Consider the following 20340-nt stretch of genomic DNA (forward strand, 5'->3'; position numbering starts at 1 on the left):
AAAAACCTGATGTACAAGGATAAAAAAAAAAGTAAAGACATTTTTTGAATCTGCATCAAAAATATGTTTCGGGATGCCGAAAGCTATCTCTGATGATTTGCTGTAGACCAACGTGAGTGATTTGCAGGTTTGAGACAACTTCAGTTCAGATGGAACATCACGCATCACATCATCTGGTAACAGCGCTCTATGAATCTTGGCATTTATTCCAATACTTCAAATTTTTTGGGACTTCACTGTCTTTTTTTTTTTTTATCTTAGAACTTAGACAGCAGGAGAATGTATCGGACACTCACTCTGCGGGAAGCGTGGCGGGTTGTCATTAACGTCTGTGATCACTATGGTCACTGTGGTGGAGCCGGAGAGACCGCCCATTTGCCCTGCCATGTCGGTCGCCTTGACGACCAGCTCGTAACGATCCTGGGTCTCGCGGTCCAGATCTGCCACGGCTGTCATTATGATCCCTAATGATAGGCGGATGGGCGGGCGTGAAGAAAAAAAAAAAAAAACAGAAGGGAAAGAAATTGGGGGAAAGTTAGAGACAATGGAAAGCGACAATTTAGCAGGCAAGCAAGAGCATTGGCCTTCTTTGGAAGAAAGGAGACCTTCTCTTCTCTGGCCCTTGCAGCATGAGAGTCCAGCTGCTTTTACTTTGCACTAGTAATCTAATTCCCGTCCTCGACGGGGAATGATCCACATCAGAATCTATTGATTCATTTGCCCGCTTCAGTGTGCTGTATCGCTCCCCGAGGACCCCTGCGCTGTGTTGGGAATAGGACTCAATGATTCAAGTCACAGTTAGCCCTTGACCGCGTCCTATAAGCAGCCAACATGCAGTAAATGCAGCCATGCAGTTAAGGAGATGACATGCGCCCACAACCGCCCCCCCCCCATCCCACCAATTCATCAAATGCCAGAGGGGATGCCTCGAAATCCAGACGGAATCGAAGTTGAAGCCCTGATCAACATAATGTTGGAGAGGCTTCATGTAGATCAGGCTTTTATTCATGGAAGCAGTCAGTTTAGCGTGTGTGATCCACATCCCAATGCGTGCTGTGCCGCTGAAATATTCTCCCAATTTTACCGGTTGTGACTGCGCACACCAACTGTGAAATAAAGCCCCCAGTTATGCATAATATTAATTTGATATAGAAGACACAGAAGACATTGTCATCTTTTTTTTTTCCCCGCTCAGTAGACAAAGGAAATGTGGAGTCTGATTGCGTCTTTGAAAACCACCAACCCGACATTTTCGGCTTGAATACTGTTGAAAGTACTACGGGAGCAAGGGGTGTCCAACATGCGGCTCGCGAGACATTTGATGGTTCTTTGGCTGCACCGGTGTGGCTCGCGGATCATCGAGTCAACGACGGCGCCGTAAGAGTATGTCCTCGTAAGAAGGCACACACTCTTTTCAACTCGTGGCGGAGAAGTGTTTTTTTGTTTTTTTTTTCATAAAAATACTGACTACTAGCTTAGGGGATATTCAGATTTCTACTTAGGTCAATGCCGTTGGAATGCAACTCTGTCTTAAAACAAGAACATGCAGATGTCTGTCCTGGCGAATGTCCCTACAGTCAGTATAGGACATTTATTTCCAATCTGTGCTTCTCATTTTTTTTTTCCTAAATGCAATACCGATGGGGGGTGCAGTGGAGGCGGGTATCTAAGATGGGACCGTCTCCACAGTAACCGTTGCTACTTCACAGCGCGTCTGTAAGGCGTGAGTTGCCAAGCTCCCGTGATGCTTTGAAATTGCTTGTTCAAGGCTCCCGGGGGCAAGAAATCAACGATATTCAACTTGTTTGCTCAAATGAATGAAAGTCATTGAGTGAAACTTTATAGGGCGGCTTGTTTGGCTCAATTGCTTTTCGGTTTTTAAGCCACAAAAAATGATTGGCTGAGGGAATTGTGGCCTCTCATTGTGAGATGGTTTCAGGTAAAGTAAGAAAAAATAAATATACGGGGTCGTTACTTACCTGTGTGCCTGCCCACGGTGAAGAACTTTTCTCCATCAGGCACGCTGTAGACCACTCTGGCACTGCTGCCGTAAGACGGGTCGTCGGCGTCTGACGCTGTGATCTTGAGAACAGAGGTGCCTGTTGACACAAATCAACCATTTCAAGTTTTTCGCCTTGGACGGAAGGTTAGCTCAAAAGTTTATGAATAGACTCTGCGTGTTAATGTGATTTTTAAAGGCGATAAGGCTCAGAAGAAGCCTGTTTCGTCATCACTACGCAGGAACATTTGCTGATGATTAAAATGATCGTTTGCCGCGATGATGCGCCCGATTGTATTGGCTCTCTCATTAGCACACGCACAGCTCTTCGGAATGAAAGAGAACATAAAGTCAATATTATCATCAGCATAAAGTCAAGATGCACCAGAAGGTCTCAGCAGAACCATTAAAGACGATTACTGGCACTTAAACCACGACTGACGACATCCAAACAGCCACGCGGCTCTGGAAGCATTTTGCAAGTCCAGCTTGTCCCATCAGGAGTCGCCGCGCAAATCACTCATGTCATTTGGGGAACTGGCAGAAGCCTGTTACTGTTATACTACCGGTGCTTTAAAAAAATAAAAATAAATAAAATTAACAGTGAGATCCATCCATCCATCCATCCATCCATCCATCCATCCATCATCTACCGCTTATCCGGGGCCGGGTCGCGGGGGCAACAGCTTTAGCAGGGAAGCCCAGACTTCCCTCTCCCTAGCTACTTCGTCCAGCTCTCCCCGGGGGATCCCGAGTTGTTCCCAGGCAAGCTGGGTGACATAGTCTCTCCAGCGTGTCCTGGGTCTTCCTCGGGGTCTCCTCCCGGTGGGACATGACCGGAACACCTCACCGGGGAGGCGCTCAGGAGGCATCCGAATCAGATGCCCAAGCCACCTCATCTGGCTCCTCTCGAAGTGGAGGAGAAGCGGCTCGACCTGAGCCCCTCCCGGATGACTGAGCTTCTCACCTTATCTCTAAGGGAGAGCCCGGACACCCTGCGGAGAAAACTCATTTCGGCCGCTTGTATCCGGGATCTCGTTCTTTCGGTCACGACCCATAGCTCGTGACCATAGGTGAGGGTTGGGACGTAGATCGACCGGTAAATTGAGAGCTTCGCCCTTAAAATTAACAGTGAGATCATTTCAGGTTATTGACATGCCGTCACGTCAAATCATTTAGTCACGTTTCACGAAAGCTCAGCCTGAGGGCCCGCAACATTTCAAGGCTCTTCAACAGAGATTGAGTAACAACAGCGCTTCATAATGCACATTTTCATTTTGTGAATAAATCCCTCAAAACACGACGAGAAGTCTCCTCAAGGACAAACGAGTCGGCCATTGTCTTTGTCACTGCGGGTAATTACTGGCAGCTGGTGGTGTCCACCAAAGGTCACCGCTGTAGCCTTTCTCGAAGCGCTGTCACGCCACAGTTCAGCCGCTGAATGACTTTATGCTAATGGTGCTAATTAGCACCGAGTGTCAGAGCGCTGTTCACTTCCTGTCATCGTCTCGAGCTCCGAGGGGGGGAACTAGATAGTCATGGTGGTAGTGGTTGGAAGGATCCAGAGCAGCTGTGATCAATTGTATCTCTTTTACAATGGGTAATAAACTTACGAGTCCAATTCTTTGCAAACAAGCTCGTAACGCAAGTCAATCGTGCATCCAAGTCATTTTGCCCCCATTGAAATGAATTATAATATCATTAATCCGTTCCGTTATTGTTTATAATAAGGGGGAAAATCACAGAATTCATTCATTCATTCATCATTCATCTACCGAGCCGCTTTATCCTCACTAGGGTCGCGGGGGTGCTGGTGCCTATCCCAGCTGTCTTCGGGCAGTAGGCGGGGGACACCCTGAATCGGTTGCGAGCCAATCGCAGGGCACACAGAAACGAACAACCATTCGCACTTACACTCACACCTAGGGACAATTTAGAGTGTTCAAATAGCCTGCTACACATGTTTTTGGAATGTGGGAGGAAACCGGAGCACCCGGAGAAAACCCACGCAGGCCCGGGGAGAACATGCAAACTACACACTATTGTAAAATATAACGATAAAAACATAATCAAAACAAAAAATTAATTCTCTTTCTCTCTCTCTCTCTACTTGCGAGTGCTTTCACGATTGTGGTTGTCTGCTTTGATCAACAGCTGAAAGTACACCGTCGACTGTCGATATGCACACAAAGGTTTTGCAATTTAGCTTTGCTTGTCTCTCTTGTATACCAGCTCCTCAATGAGGCTCATCTGGGTGAACTCCCAAGTGGGAGTTTTTCAAAGTAGAATCTCTGGAATTTGTTGAAAATGCTTGCTTCTCAGCAAATTGGATGACTTCATGCTCAACTTCATAGATCATTGAGATGGGGTTTTTTTTCCACGCTTCTTGCTATGCAAGACCCAATGAGTCATGGGCTAATTGTTCTGAACTTTTCCTATTATGATATATTTTTGAGGAGGGCCAGAGGTCGTATTTGAAATCTATGGGTTTTTTTTTTAGCTTGATGCTCATTCTTGCATTTCAGTTCACTCGTGTTCAGGCCCACACGTCAAAAGCTCCATAAAACATTATGATAGATACCAATAAGAATAGCTTTGCAGGGCTTTCCATCAGCTCCACTGCAAGTTTTTCCCGATGCATTTCCGTGACAAATAAGCCAGAAGGTAAATTGTGCTTTGTTTCCGTTATCGCCTGACATTTTCCCAGTTCGCTCAAATCCCCGCATGTTAACCACAATGGAAGGAGATAAAGATTGACTGAAGCCCAGTCAAGGCAACTAAGTGAGATACCTGTCTTATCGCAGGGAATACATTAGACTGAAGAGAGCCTTATTTATTTATTTATTTGGAGGGGGGGGGGGGTGTTACAGATAGGGGTTTTGTTAATTCTGCCCACCAGCTTGGCCCAACTGCAGTGAGTCCAATAAAAGCATTTCCATCCCCTGGATTTGTCTCTTATCTTAATTTTCCCCAGGTAACAATGCTGGTCCGGGCTACTGGCTGCGTACACTGTCAGATGGCTTGGAAGAACTATATAAATGCAAATGATTCTTTATTGCGTTTATATTAAAAGACAGAAGTCAGGCAGCAGGTTTGGGACTTGGGTTCTGATTGAAGTTGGACGTTTTCCATATTTGGAGTGTCATGCTCGGCAGATTCTACTGCTGACGTGGAGGGAATCCAATCATCGTATGCACTCTTCTCGAGTCAGCGTGTAATGCAGATAGCTGGACACGATATTTACTGATAGCAGCTCGTGGTTTTAGTCATCTTTTTTTTTTCCTCCGTTGAATTCTACGTGTTGGTTCGTATTAGCTTTACCAAACTAATTTGGTGATAAGAAGCCAATCATGTAAGAACACATATATAAAAAAAAGCCCCATTCAGATTTCAAATAAAATAAACATCTGCCTTCAAGCTTCTCAAGGCTAGTCTCCTTCACTCTGAACTCAGCCTTTGCAGATGGCAGCATTTGGGGATTTTTTTATTTCGGAAAAATTCTACACCCCGGAGTGTAGGTCAACTGCTGTTCGAACTGCCTATTTATGTTTTTCTGGTCACCAAAACGGAATTAAATTAATTACTTAAATTAAATTCTATTCAATTAAATGGCTTCATTGAAACAGTTATACTGATAGAACAAGGGATTAAGCCTCTTCTTGCACAATACAGTTTTTAGGATGAGTGGCAGCTTTCTCTGTATCTGACCAAATTCTCGAGAGCTTCGCCAATACTTGAGTTGCATTATTTCAGTTACAGTTCAAGTGCATCTTTCAAAGGGGACGGCGAAAGATTAAAAGAAGGCACTATTTCCAAGAAAAACATCCTGATTGCTACACTGAATTCGGATCCGTTTCATTTGACACCATAAGGAACGACGAGAATAAAAATCAGGCAAATACAAGAGTTGTGACTGGGGAGGGCGTGTGACTTGACATGGAATGACCCGGTGAGGACATTTTTGTGCTTTGTTAGTTCCTAGCAAGCACTTGGTTTTACGCCCGACTTGTCTGTAGCGGTAACAACAGCGCGGGCCATCAGCGGCGGCTCCACCACACCTTTCCAGCTCCGCGAGAGCGATGGTTCAATTAGCCGAGGGAGCCCGCTGCGAAAGCGTGCGAGACGCGGGACTGACAGCCATTTAAGAAGCGGCCTCGTAAAAGAGATTTGTGCCCATCTTAGTCTGTCGCCGCACCGGCGAGGGGGTCGAACGGTCCCTGCGACGATCGCCGCCGTGTCGAGCGCGGGATTACTGACTGCTCCCCGCCTTGCATTATGGATCATTTAGTCAAGTCGTAAAAACTGAGGTGTTTTCACATGAAAAGTTATTTCATCACCGCTGCCGCCGTGAATCATTCCTCCCTCGTCCACACAAATGCCTCGAGAGAGAGAACGAGAGCGAGACGGGATGAGGAATAAAGGAAGGGGAAAAAAGCTGCCGTGTCATAAAAGCCAATGGGTTGCTTACATTGATCCTTTTTGAGATCTCGACGAGGATTGAGGGAGATGTTTCACCCCTCCTGACGGAGGTTGTAAATCCCATTTTGGTTAGCCTTTGAACTCGTGACTTATAATAGATCATATCAGTGTATTATAGTCTGTTTGGCTGACAATATTTTACAGTACTGAGATCAATCTACTGTCTGGTGTAATAGGAAACATTCTGTCAAAGTAGCAAATCAAACGTATTTGCCATTTTTACACAATTTAAATATCGTAAAATCCCGTGTGTAATACGCACAATAATCGCGGGGACGGCGACTGTGTCAGGCTGTCAGCATCTAGTGTGCACTCAGTGTGCAGAGTCATTTACCTCGAATTAACTGCCTTTGAAAAGTAATCCGACAGCTCTTGCAAACGATGCTAGCCGCTAACTTGGCCGCCGCTGAACGCTGGCAACAGCCGCCGCAGAATGCAGTGACAGTGAATTTAAGTCTTTTAATTAGCGCCCTTAATCAGCGATTGAACGTTATTTCACGACGTTATTCTGTGCCACAGTGCAGAGTAATGCACAATGAAGTCCAGTCCACACTAATTAGCATGATTGCACACAAAAAAAAAAAATCACATTACTTATTTGGTCTCAGTAAAACACACGTTCTGCAATAACCTGAGGCCAGGTGCGGATTAGCTAGCAGGGGGTTGAGCGCGCACCGATTCGGACGTCGCCGGTCGTCTGGGTAAGGGCGCTTGGCAGCGACTAACGACTGTAAATCACTGGTCCCCCGACCTGTCGCATCCATTGTTAGCATGACAGACTGGAGCCATCCTAATGTCGACTGCAGCACTTTGCCCGTGGTTATCTCACTATGGCAGATCAACAGAGGCGCGATCGGCCCTCACATGTCATCCAAAAACTGTGAATGTACAATAACGCTCAAACATACAGAATGTATGTGGAAGCAGCTTGGGTTGATGGCACTGCGAATTTGCTCCAATGGTAGAAAGCTGAGAAAGACAATCATCATTGTGTTTCATCAGACAGGGCGTTCTCGGCTGTCCTATTCTGGAAATCCACTCCAAAATCAACCTTGGTGGTTCGGGGCATGTAACAAGTGTCACGTCCCGGGGTTGCCAGCAGGGGGCGGGCTTTCTGCCCGCCGTTTACACACCTGTCACCCATTGCGGAGTAATTGCTCAGCCTTTATTTGGATGCTCCGGCAGTCTACTCACTGCCGGAGAATTCCACGCCGTGCCAAAATTTCTCTCGCCCAATTCCTACTTGTATTGATTCATTGCCTCTTAGCCTTGTGGCTGTTATTGCGCGTCGTTGTTCCTCTTGCGAGTGAAATTTGTATTCATTATCTAATCTGACCCTCCTTGCTATCTTTTTCCGCAAGCGTTTTCTGTTGTCCTTTTTATGTTATCCCTGGTCCCTATTTTGACCAGCGCTTTTTGTTATTCTCCCTGTCGGGTTATTTTGTGTTCGTATTAAAGACTCCTTTTGTTATTTGACAAACCTCTTTCTGTGTCTGCTATTTCGGGGATCCACTTCCTTATTCTGTTGTGCACGGAGCGATCATTCTATCGCTTCGGGCACAACGTGACAACAAGAGGTTTACGTACGAAAACAGGCTGTTACGTATGATCGGTTACTGATGTCAAGTCAAGTCAAGTCAAGAGTATTTCTCGAGCACTTTCAAACAGCCATCGCTGCATACAAAGTGCTGTACATGGAGCAATTTAACAAGCAAAATAAACAGTAAGACAAATCGGTAATAAAAGGTGGTAGAAAGCACCAAGCAGTAAAATCAAGAACAAATCTAAGTCATGCTGAGTCGAATGCCAAAGAATACAAGTGAGATGTCTTTGTCTTTGGACTTGGTGAAGTAGCACAATCCCAACTTCTTTAAGTAACCTTAAGAAATTGTGTATTTGGCAGCTTTATTCCAAGTACTTGAAGATTCGGCTCTTGCAAGTCCAGCCTTTGTAACCGCTCCCCTTCCTTGGATATTCATGACAAGGTAGGCAGCTTCGGGATTAGGTTTTTAGAGAGTGTCGGGAAAGGATTAGAGCAGGGGTGGACAATTTTGGTCCGTGAGAACCAATATCCAGTGTTCCGACACACCCGATTCAAACGGCCAGCTCATCTGCAAGCTCTACAGAATCTGGATAATGATCCATATCATTCTAATCAGGTGTGTTGGACTAGGGAGACATATAGTGCATCCAGGATACCACTCTCCCTTGAATGGTTGGATTATAGGATGATGTTAGACCACCCCCAATGTCTTGCCCTGCCACAAATCCAGCCTTGTACTTTGCATTGCAATCATGTTAAACTTTCATGAAAACAACCTTTAGTGCATCCTGCACTAAGCAGTGCCCTGGTGCGCATTCATGTCCCTGCTGGACGTGGAGGTGAAAAGCTCAAACGTTCCAATGCTTAGAATGTACACAAAGCCGTAACTAAGCAGCCTTGAGGAAATGTGGCAATATAACTGTTTGGCAATACTTAAAGCTCGGGGTTCTAAACCCTCGAGAGGCCTCACTCAAGCTGCATAAATATTTGAACATTTACTATTGATGGGGAACATCACATGGGGGAAAAGAGCTAGCTTCTGTTCAAATATTAATGATGCTTTCCAAAACATAAACATTAAGACGGAATTCCAATGTAAGTCACCTGCTACAAAGCACCGCGGCAAAGCTGCTGTTGATACAGAGATGTAACTGTCTCTCCTCTCTCTTTAGAGAGCATGACTCATAAAAAAGCATCCTGTTAGAGGCGACAAAAAGCACTTTACGCCAACACGGATGTCTCATTTCACTGTATAAAGACTACATTTATCCAGTCTCAAGGCAAGGAATGGAAAAAAAACAATTGGTCTCTCTGAAAAAAGGTGCAGGAAGCCACAGGAAAGTGAACCATGTTGACAAAACAACAGGACAGGACCAGGAGCTAATGGGACCATGAGCGAAATTGTGAATGCAAACTTCTTTTTTGTTTGTTTTACATTCTGAGGCTGGATTTGCGCTTCACAATGAGAACAACTCTTTCTTTACGTGACAGATTAAACATACCCTGTCACTGAGTGACTATCTGAACAAACACCTTAAATAAACAATTGCGGTAAAGCAAAGATATCATCGAGGCATGGAAGACGTAGAGAATCCGAAAAATCCACACAGGAAGTTTCGGGGCCGAGATTCTAACCCTGCACCTCAGAACTGCTAGCTAGATATATAGATAGATACTAGCTAGCTAGCTAGCTAGCTAAAGACAGAGACAGACAGCTAGCTAGACAGAGAGACAGACAAACAGATAGATAGCTAGGTAGTTAGCAGGACAGACAGACAGATTATTGACCCATCAGGAAAAACAAAACCTTTAAATCTAAAAATATCACCAAACTCAAACAACGTTCCAGTCACTTCGCTAGCAGGACCAAAACATTTGGTGAATGGCTCCCCTCCCTAATCTACCTTGTTTTTTAATGGTTCTCTGAGGACACAGCCACTGCCACCCACTCCTGCGGCGTGACTTTCTCGACACCCCCGCCCAATCCGTTTTTTTTTTGTTTTCTTTTTTTGTCCTAGCATAAAGACATACCCGCCTCTCAGCAACATTCAATCAAGCATGAACTGCAAATTTGATTTAGGACCGCAATTTCATTAGCCGCATATTTTTCAACAAAACATCACCCGTCCCGGGCGCTCACACTTCATCAACATTGTCGCCACTCCTATTTTATCTGCCCTCTCCTTTTTTGGACTCAACCAACCTTGAAAAACAAACAGACGATGTACACAAGTGCTCATTTGGTTTGGAGGCAAAAGGAGGCTGGGAAGTCAATGAAGCCGGAGGCTGCAAATCTCTGGCAAAGCACGAACGAGAAGTTAAAAAAAAAAAAAAAAAAAAAAAGAAAAAATAAGAATTTACCTCAGGTAGCTACTGATTATTTACTAAATTACACTGCCTGCTGTTTTCCAGAGTGATTTGCTCCACATTACTAGCTCCCCATCAAAAAAAAAAAAAACCAACTAAAGTCTCTCCATAATTTATACATCCTTCTCACAAAAGCTTTCACAACTGAATGGTTTTCAACTTGAAAAGCATATGCCGTATACAATCTGGCGCATCCAAACTGCAGAAAAGATGAACTTTGAAGATGTTATTTTCAGTAAATTACGATTCTTACAAGATTTCTTCCACCTGCTTGAATTCAATTGTTCTAAGCATCATAACGTGACCCAGATTGACATCACGTCTCGAGACTCCTGCAAGAATTGGCCACAGCTACATGTCTGATCTGTTCTGCTTAAACAGCAGAAAATCCCATTTCACGGTATGAGGGTAGAAAAATATAAAAAGATTGATATGCTGTATGTGTTGCATGCCTTATTGCTGGTAAGAAAATCAGAAAATCTTTTTTTGGCACTCCAATAAAAAAAAATAACTTGAGCAAAATGTAACGACATCACAGTACAATTTCTTTCTTTCATTGAAAATTCCATTTTTGAGCCCACGTTTACCCATCTTTAAACAATTAATGGTGTGTTGAGAAATAAAATGATCTGGATTTTTTTAAATTCATGTAGTCCACTTAAAAAATACCTGGATCGAGATGATATTATTTCTTATATATATAGTGGATGTATAATCTACTTAAATAATTGCCTGATGATTTTTTTACATAGTCTGCATATTTTCCCATGTAGGGCACGGCTATTCATTATTCAAGGGTGTGGCCTATTTTTCACACCTTTTACCGTTTGCTGCAAGATGCCTTGCGATTAAAATGATAACTTTGTGTGACTACTGGTGTTGGATAATCGCTGCAAACAGATTGTGTTCAACATCTGACGCTTCACCGTAATCTTAAAGGTATTACACTGCTGGTATTTGTGAGGACATTTCTTTCGTGTGATGTGTTTCTGTGGCGGGAAATGGAAGTACAAATATGGTACAGTCATGCTTTGAGATACAAGTCATTCCATAACTAAAAAAGAAAATGAAACAAAACAAAACATTTTTTGTAATGTGCTTTTAATGAGAAAATAGCATTCTATATTTATTATTCATTACAAACACATTAAGTGGTGACAATTTGTATACGGTAGTCCAGTGGTTAGCACGTCGGCTTCACAGTGCAGAGGTACCGGGTTCGATTTCAGCTCCGGCCTCCCTGTGTGGAGTTTGCATGTTCTCCCCGGGCCTGCGTGGGTTTTCTCCGGGTGCTCCGGTTTCCTCCCACATTCCAAAAACATGCGTGGCAGGCTGATTGAACGCTCTAAATTGTCCCTAGGTGTGAGTGTGAGTGCGAATGGTTGTTCGTCTCTGTGTGCCCTGCGATTGGCTGGCAACTGATTCAGGGTGTCCCCCGCCTACTGCCCGAAGACAGCTGGGATAGGCTCCAGCACCCCCCGCGACCCTAGTGAGGATCAAGCGGCTCGGAAGATGAATGAATGAATGAATGGTGGCCATGACACGTGCTGCTCACTAGGAATTGATTTGCGCAGCTTGTTTATGGACTTAAACAAGCTCATACATTATTTTTTTTGGGGGGGGGGGCACTTGAAGTCCTAAGGTTTGAATTGGACATGAGAGGCTCCACGGTGCCATATCTCGCCGAGGTCTTACCTATAGCAGACAGTTCGGCCACGCTGCCGATGTACGGCCCCTCCAAGAACTTGGGCTCGCTGTCGTTGATGTCTTGGACCTTAATGACAAACTCCGACTCTGGTTCCAGCGGGTCGTTACTGAGCCTATCGCGGGCCTGCGCCCGCAGCGTGTAGAAGGCCTTCTCCTCGCGGTCCAGCCTCTCCGTGGCATGGATGTCGCCTGTCAGCTCGTCGATGATGAAGATGGTGCCCGCCCCTTCTCCGGAGATGGTGTACTTGATGTTACCCTCGCCTTCGTCGGAGTCGGTGTGAATCTGGAAGCCAATGAAGGGAATACGATTGAGAAGTGTTCAAAGAGCTTCTGCACCTGCACATTCTAAGTTCGCAATTCAAAAATTAATTGTCTTGATTTTTTTTTTCCCCTCTGTGGAGGAGCCCCTCTTTAGCTGTTGTCTATTCACATGTTTTATAGTCGTTTCTAGAATGCCCTCGAGTGCCACAAGCATCCACCAAATCCCTGACTAATTTCGGTTGAAGTACCACAAACGAAACAAAGAGCAGTAACGCTAATGGAGGTGTTCAAAGTGCCAAATCTGGAGCAAACAAACAAACAAAAAAATGTCACCCAAGACGTACTAATGGAAAAACCTTGAACCGTATCAAGATCAAACTTGATCTCTATTTCAATTCACACGCTCAAAGTGAGAGCAGGTTTCTCCGGCCCAATTCTCGTCATCTTGGCCTCGTTATCGCAATCAAAGTCTAATGTCATCCACCGGCTCTGTTCACCTGTCATCATTTAGAATGTGACAAAAGACTGCGCTCCTGGTGGTAATTCACACCTTTTCTACAAAGGACGGCTCTCCCAAACGAGACCTTCAAAGTCATTCCGGCAATTCTTAAAGGTAGACGAAACGAAAGAGTCCTTATAAATCAGACCAATAGTTCCCCCCTAATGTGATTGGATGTTCAGACGCTCTCCAGGCAGCAACAGCCGGATGCCGTGCGGTTCCTAAATTGAACTTAATAAGAACCTTTCGCACTTGCTATGCAATTTTGTAACGTGAAGCGCATGAAGGTAATATTGTGAATGAGAGGTTCGCCGTTTGACCCGCGAGATGAAGATAGCGGGTGGAAAGTAACAGTGGGTAAAGATGTGAAGCGTCTGGATCTCACAGAAATCCCAAAGGAAATCACGTGGAGGGGAACGTGTGTGAAATGGCGTCACCGCGCTTTAATTCAATTGCACAAAGGGTGCAACTTTCTCCCACTTACATACAAGTACTGCCAAACCACACACACACACACACACACAAACTTACAAACGTAGCAAAATGTTACTCTCCAATCTGAAGGTCAAAGCCAAGAAATTGTTTCGCAGACATAAAATGAAGTTGCGCTGACAGGTCTTCATTGAGCTTCTTTCTTTTTTTTGGGGTTCTTTTTTTTTGACACCCACCAAAAAAATGTAGAAAAACAACTCAAGCACCCATCTTTCTGAAATATGAAGGCCAACCAACAATAAGAGGGTGAAAAAGTGTCCGAACAAAAGAAATCCTCCATTTGCCCATCAAACTGTTGCAGGTGGTTTCTTCTTTCTCGCCAAACAAAAGCTTTTCTTCCAAGTGTGTTCCACTTTTACAAAGGCATCAAAATGCCCACTGACAGCCTTGTGCCCACGCAGCTGCAAAAAAAAACAAAAAAAAAAAAACATGCAGGGCAGCTGTGCAATGCTGCAAATTATTCATAATTATTTTTCACTTTTGAAATGACTCGATAATTTAAAACAACTTGAGCCTGAAATACATATCGGACATTAATTGGATTTGTGGCCATTTGAATCCTTTTTATGGACAGCGTGTTTACAAGACTCAACTTTTTTTTTTTTTTTTTTTTTTGAAAAATAACATCAAGTAAACATATTTTCATGAAAGATATTTTTCAATTTCATTTTTTGCAGCTAACCTGACACTCGGGTTCCTGGGCACATCGAAATATCCATGAATCCAATGCACGCCTTTTGCAATGGAATTTCAATTTTTGAATTTTTGTTCCTTCCCAGAGACGGAACAGTCCGTCCATCTGGGAAAAGCATATTTGTTTTCATAATTTCATTTTCGTGTTTCTTTTGGAATAATATTGCACACTATCTGATCGGTCCTCATCGGTCCTTAAAATCCTCATCGGCAAAAAAAACAAACTGTGACAACCAGTTCAGGATGTCCCGCGACCCTTTTGAGGATAAATCTGATCAGAAAATGGATGGAGAGATTGATGGAAAATAATTTGGAATTACTCGGCTCAATAAATAATTATCCTTTTCGGCACATGAACTAATTTATGCCTTGAGATTCGGCCCCCAATGTGAATGACTATGACACCCCTGCATGTTGAAACCCGTAATGAAACAAACCGTATGCATTTGCGAGTGTGACTTTGACAAGTTTTTGTGATTCGTCTCAGTTTTCAGTTCAACTTCATGTGCGGAATATAAACGGGAGACGCACATGGCTTTCCTGTGGGGCACTGCAGGGAAGCTGCTAATTCCCTGTCAGTTACCTCTCTGGCAACCAGCCACGCAGGCAGCCTGCTCAATTATGCCCCCCCCCCCCCTCCAGAAAAAAAACATGCAAAAAATGCTCAACACAAAACGCAAAACAAATATTTTAAAAGCATATATGCGATGCCCAGATTTAATGTTGCGTGTTTCTGCATTTGTTGCTATGGATGCTTGGATGTGGATGCTTGTTGCACTCCAATGGCAACACAAAAAAAAATATTCGCTGGAGGATGGCAGGGATTTAGGGTTGTTTTTAATCCTCAATTCCCGGAGTAATCGATGAAATAATTGATTAAAAAGAACAGTTGTGACAGCCCTAATAAATATAGTAAAATAAAACCTATACTGAAACAACTTAAAATATATTGCACATAAAAATAATAATCATATGCAGATTTGCACCTCATGAGCCACCCTCAAGATTGACCCAAAGACAGGCTGCAAAAAGTCAACATCAACTCACAAATTGCCGCATATTTCCACAGGCACATTCTGGAAAGTTTCCCTCTCCAAAAGACGGAGAGTTGCACCACCTGCTTTAAACGTGTTTCTACTCAAATTGGCATCCCCGTTGTTGCACCGCTACTTACTTTGCCCACGGTTGAAGCTACTTCAGAATAATTGAAATTATATTTGCAGGAATTCCGAGTGAGCGGAGGCGGTCGGCGCTTGAGCTCTTCTGCCTACTTGGTTTACGGAGAGCGTCAAAGAGGCAACAAATTGGCTGTCTCATATTTAAGTCTGTGTCATGAGGAGGAGGAGGAGGAGAAGGAGGCCCTGCCACATTTGGCTGCGGCTTGTCAGTCCCTCAGATCTCCGCCGCTTCAAAGTGTTAACAAAGTGACTATCAAACGCAGCAGAGGTGAAAGCCGCTGCATGGGAGCCAAGCGGCGAGGAGAGGTGACAGACAACTTGGACGAAGTGACAATAAATAATAGCAAAGTGAGCGCAAGGGTTAAATAAATAAATACATACATACATACATGAAATTGGTTCGATGTGAGTAGGACGTAGACTTAAAAAGTTTCGACGATGAAGTGAAGAACATCCAAAGGTGCAAGTGACCCGAATAATTTCCACCCAATCAACTCGATGGCGCGGCACATTGCTAATTGAGCAGACTGGTGGCGTCTCGAACACGCTGCCGCATTTTTTAATTTTTTAAAATTTGATTTTAATATTCTGTGTCAACCGGACACGTAACAGGAATTGTGATGTATTACAAATGACAGGCAAGAAAGACCCGTTACACGTAGCCAAAGGCAAATCAGACACATTTTTGTTTGACCTAGCATGTTATAGGCTAGCTAATGCTACCGCTGAGCCTCATGCGATGTATTTGTGATGAATAACTGAATTACTCAATACAAGCATCAATGGAACATTGTGTATATGCTAGATGCGGGGGTGGGGCGGGGGGGGGGGGGGTTGATGCTTGACTTGTTATTGTGCCACGGTTATGTCGTTCTGAACAAGTTCATAAATCAATCCAAACAGGATTTTTCAACATTTCAAGTGCTTTGCTGCCATCTAGTGGTATCAATAGGCAACTATAAACCCCATTTCAGAGGGTATCAATGTTCGCCATTGACTGCGGGGTTTGGCCCCTATCACCAGAAATGATCACTTTTATCCATACCAGAAGAAGAAAAAAAACCAAGAACATATTCCAGTCCAGCAGCATCGTGAACTGTGTAAAATACACAAAAGCCAACACGTGTCCAGGCAGTCAAACATTTCACACAAAGTCCACCGTTGATCTCCGTTGACGATACATTTTCATTCGGAGTAAATGTCACCACAGAAAGCCAGTATACTAAAAGAAAAAGCATCGTAAATTAGCCATTGCTCGCTGAACTGAGGTTTCTGATTGAGATGATGAGACGTGACAATTCTATGGTGTGGGCGCTTTTCTTTTTTTTCTCCAATCTGCTCAGGAAACGGCCAAGGTAGATGTCAAATGCATTGAACATTCACAATCGCCATTCATGTCTACTTTCTGAAGACTCATTTTTCTTCCTTTACAGCCCTTCAAGAGCAGCTGTAGTTCACTCATTTCAATGCTCGTGTCCCCTGCTTGCACTAAAATAGCACATTTGGAAAAAAAGTAATATAATGACTCTCGGATCGTTCACTCCCACAAGGATTCATTATCTAAATGTACTGATCCAAGCTGCCAGTTTAATGTGACGTGAGTGGCCTTTTTATTGGTAAATCAGATTTCATTAGCGGAGTAGCCGGGGTGTCAGACAGAGCGAGGTTGGCAAGTCTGCTGACTTGGCTGAAGTAATATTAATGGAGACCACAAAAAAAAAAAAAACACATTAAAAACATCTCGCAACTATCCAGTCGAGAGGCAATCAGCTGGGGCCTAATCCTCCGCAACACTCAAAATGTTGACTGGCGACATCCAGCTGACGACGTACGTTTTCATGAGAGGCATATGAGTCAAACATAGGCCGTACGTGTTCATACAAGATACAGATGATGTGATCATTGGCTTGCATGTGTCAATCTTAGTGTCGCACAAGTCCAAATAATTTTGTCTTGACACAGTTGTCATCATGCTTCAGTCCTCCGAACATATTTCTCTGCTGGCTTGTCATAAGGAGATCATATGCATTTGTCTACGGGTCTCGGGGAACAGCATTTCTATTTAATACATCGGACACACTGAACAGTACAGCAGATGGAAAGACATGCAGTGTATCAACACACTGGGAGTAACCACATTTTTAAAGTGCTAATTGTTGCGTGGATTAAAAAAAAAACTGAATTACATGTCCGTCCATCCAGTATGAGATCCGCTTGTTGACCGTTTTTTCACTTCAAGTACTCATCAACCATAGAGCGCAAAGTGGAAGGAAATAGAGGGTGGCTTTGGAGCAGCAGTGTCACGTTCCAGGCATTGCAGTGTTAATTAAGATGAAGTAATATTTGTTGTTCTTTGGAGAAGATAAAGAATATATGCCTGCGAGTATGGCTGTATTATCTGTCCAAATGTGTAGCTCCAGCATTTGTATTGAAATATTCAATGCTTAAACGAGGTAGGTTGCCAAAATATGTATTGGGGGGTGGGGTACCATAAGACCCCTAGTGTTCAGCCTCAAAACTGCACTTTTTGTCAACGTGTGTGACAAAACAAAACATCTTACCTTTCCAACATAGAGCGGGTCCGTGCCGGTGTACTCCTCCACCACAAAGAACTGATTCCACACCCATCCTCGCTTCACTCGCTCCACGGATGAGGCTCCTTGCTCGCCCCTGCTGGAAGCGCTAGTCCTTGTGGCATCACACCAGCAGCTCAAAAAACCTGATGCTGCCAACAACGTCCAGGCCCGTACAGGCCAGAGATGAGCCATGTCGAATGATAGAAAACACAAGAAAACTACAAGAAAAGTCCAGCAGGGGTCCACATGTAATTAAAAAAAACAACAACAACAAAAGAGAGGGAGAACGCCCACGTTGCAACGAGGTGAATATCAATCCATTGGATCAAAGATGGTCAGTTAATGGATGATGGATGATGGTTAACAGGCCATTTTAGATTCCTGCCAAGGCGTATACTCTCATCCAATCATGTGAAATGCCTTTAAAATGTCCACCTTCTGCCTTCCATGTGCTTTCAATGCATGCTGTCCAAAAAGTACACTTCCTGTCGAATAACGCGCTCGGTAATCAAACGTCTCTCGTCTGGTCCATCTGCGACTCCAAGAAAGGACAAACCTGTGAGGCAGAAAACACAACGGATTAGCGTGCTTCTCCAGTTACTGTCAGACAGATATTGCCAACTATGTTGACATCAGAGGAGGAGCTTCATTTGGTCAGGCTATCGTTTTGTGTAATTACAAGAAAAAAGATAATTATTTGCTGGCATTTAGTGGCATCTAGAGGCAATTATAAACTTTTTCTGGGTGCGCGTCAATTACTTAGAGATTTTTTACTATTCGCGTCATAGGATACTGTTGAAACAGTGTCTCGTAACAATGGAGCCCAAGGACAACAAAATGCCTGATACAAATCAAAATGGGTGATCTTCTGTTCAATTTCAGACATTTGGCCGTATCAAATTTTAGGGCTCCTCACCTGAATCCAATAAAATCAGACACACTTAGTCTCCGGTGTCATTTGCCACTCGGAACAACGAGCTTAGAACCAGAGGTCACTATTCCACTCTTTGTGCGTCGCCTTTTTGTCGGGCCGACGGAGCGAGCCTCCGACCTCCGACAGCTGATTATTTGCTTGAGGAAGCACTAATTGGATGCAAGTATTAATCAATTAATTCAATCCAATGAGGCAACAAGCGCCTAATACCTCAGACAAACACTGGAGCGCTCCAGGATGAGGATTGGTGGGGGTTGAGAGGAGGAGGGGGGGTGTTCTTTGTGGTTCAGCAGACCCAAGGCGGTAAGCAACGGAAATAGGCAGGAAGAAAGCAAACATGAAAGTCTCAAAGCGGAAATGAGGGGTTGCCGTGTTACGTGAGGCCTGGGTGTGATTAATGGCTTTCAAAAGAAATATATATATATTTTTTTAATCTCAAACTAAACTTGAAGTTTTCTTTGGTCTCACAATCCCAAGAGAAGATGACGGCAAGAAGAAACCGCGACGGGGCGGCAGATGGCTTAACCCATTGTACAGTATTTGTGTCCTGTCGAGGGGACGTCTATAATCACACTCGCTTCTTGCCTGCGCCCTGCAGCTTCCGGAATTAATTCCTTCTCAGGCTGTTGGTTGAGGCAATGTCCGTGTTATTGGAAAGCAACTGTGCGGAGGTGTCAAATCCCATGAAGCAAACAACCACGGGAGCAAGTCAACCAGCCCCGTTTCTCTTTGCTCACCTGCTCCAGACGATGTGTCCAAAACGTTCATTCACTTCGGTAGGATTTGTACGCTCCGGAAAGCAAATGAATACACAACATGCATTCTTGGGTGTCAGAATGGCTCCCTTCTGCCTGCTCGCTTTGATATTGGACTTCAACGGCTTGATCTACGTATCCTGGAAAGTGGAAGGATGTACGAGAAGTTGGATTTTTTCTGTGGTTATCGGGTGCAATTGCAACATGGAGTTAGCTAGCTAGCATTTCCGTCCATCTTTCCATTTTCAACGCCTCTTATCTTGAAGAGGGTCGCAAATGAATACACAACATGCATTCTTGGGTGTCAAGATGGCTCCCTTCTCCCTGCTCGCTTTGATATTGGACTTCAACGGCTTGATTTACGTATCCTGGAAAGTGGAAGGATGTACGAGAAGTTGGATTTTTCGGTGGCTAACTCCATGTTGTGCTTGCAACATGGAGTTAGCTAGCTAGCATTTCCGTCCATCTTTCCATTTCCAACGCCTCTTATCTTGAAGAGGGTCGCAGGGATTGCTGGAGCCTATGCCAGCTCACTTCGGTCGCCAACAACCATACACACCCACATTCACACCGTCACCGAGTGGGAACCGATCCCATGCCGCCCGCACACGATTTAGGCGCCCGTACCACTACACCATCAGCGACAGCGAGCAACGCCCACACTGAAAACGCATTTTCCCTTTGAAGAGTCCACCGGCGTAGCCGTTTCAGAGCATTTCATTGTTGCTCCGGAGTGTGCGCACATTACGCGGGTACGCTAACCATAGAATGGATTTGCGTCGACACCCAGAGTGTTGACAGGGGCTTCTGGCTGACGTGTTAGCTTTACCGCATACCAGTGTCGTGCCATGAAAGAG

At 44.3% G+C, this 20340-nt stretch overlaps 1 protein-coding gene and 1 long non-coding RNA gene across 6 annotated transcripts in view; one reads left to right on the forward strand and one right to left on the reverse strand.

Annotated features, from left to right (window-relative positions):
- The window catches only part of LOC127608076 (cadherin-22-like), a 185671-nt gene that overhangs the window by 37949 nt on the left and 127382 nt on the right, over positions 1 to 20340 (reverse strand). For 4 of the 5 annotated variants that reach the window (XM_052076964.1, XM_052076965.1, XM_052076966.1 and 1 more), the window contains 4 exons: positions 17780 to 18350; positions 12084 to 12378; positions 1980 to 2099; positions 297 to 464 (listed from right to left, as the gene is read on the reverse strand). In XM_052076964.1, the coding sequence (XP_051932924.1) occupies positions 297 to 464; positions 1980 to 2099; positions 12084 to 12378; positions 17780 to 17986 (790 nt within the window). In that variant the 5' untranslated portion in view covers positions 17987 to 18350. Of the gene's footprint in view, positions 1 to 296; positions 465 to 1979; positions 2100 to 12083; positions 12379 to 14029; positions 14060 to 17779; positions 18351 to 20340 lie in introns of those variants that run through there. The other variant, XM_052076968.1, reaches the window with a different exon arrangement.
- Positions 1 to 20340, forward strand: part of LOC127608118 (uncharacterized) — a 321393-nt gene that overhangs the window by 30139 nt on the left and 270914 nt on the right. The gene's annotated exons all lie outside the window — the stretch shown is intronic.

The sequence above is a fragment of the Hippocampus zosterae genome, chromosome 9, assembly GCF_025434085.1.
Source record: "Hippocampus zosterae strain Florida chromosome 9, ASM2543408v3, whole genome shotgun sequence".
Lineage (NCBI taxonomy): Eukaryota > Metazoa > Chordata > Actinopteri > Syngnathiformes > Syngnathidae > Hippocampus > Hippocampus zosterae.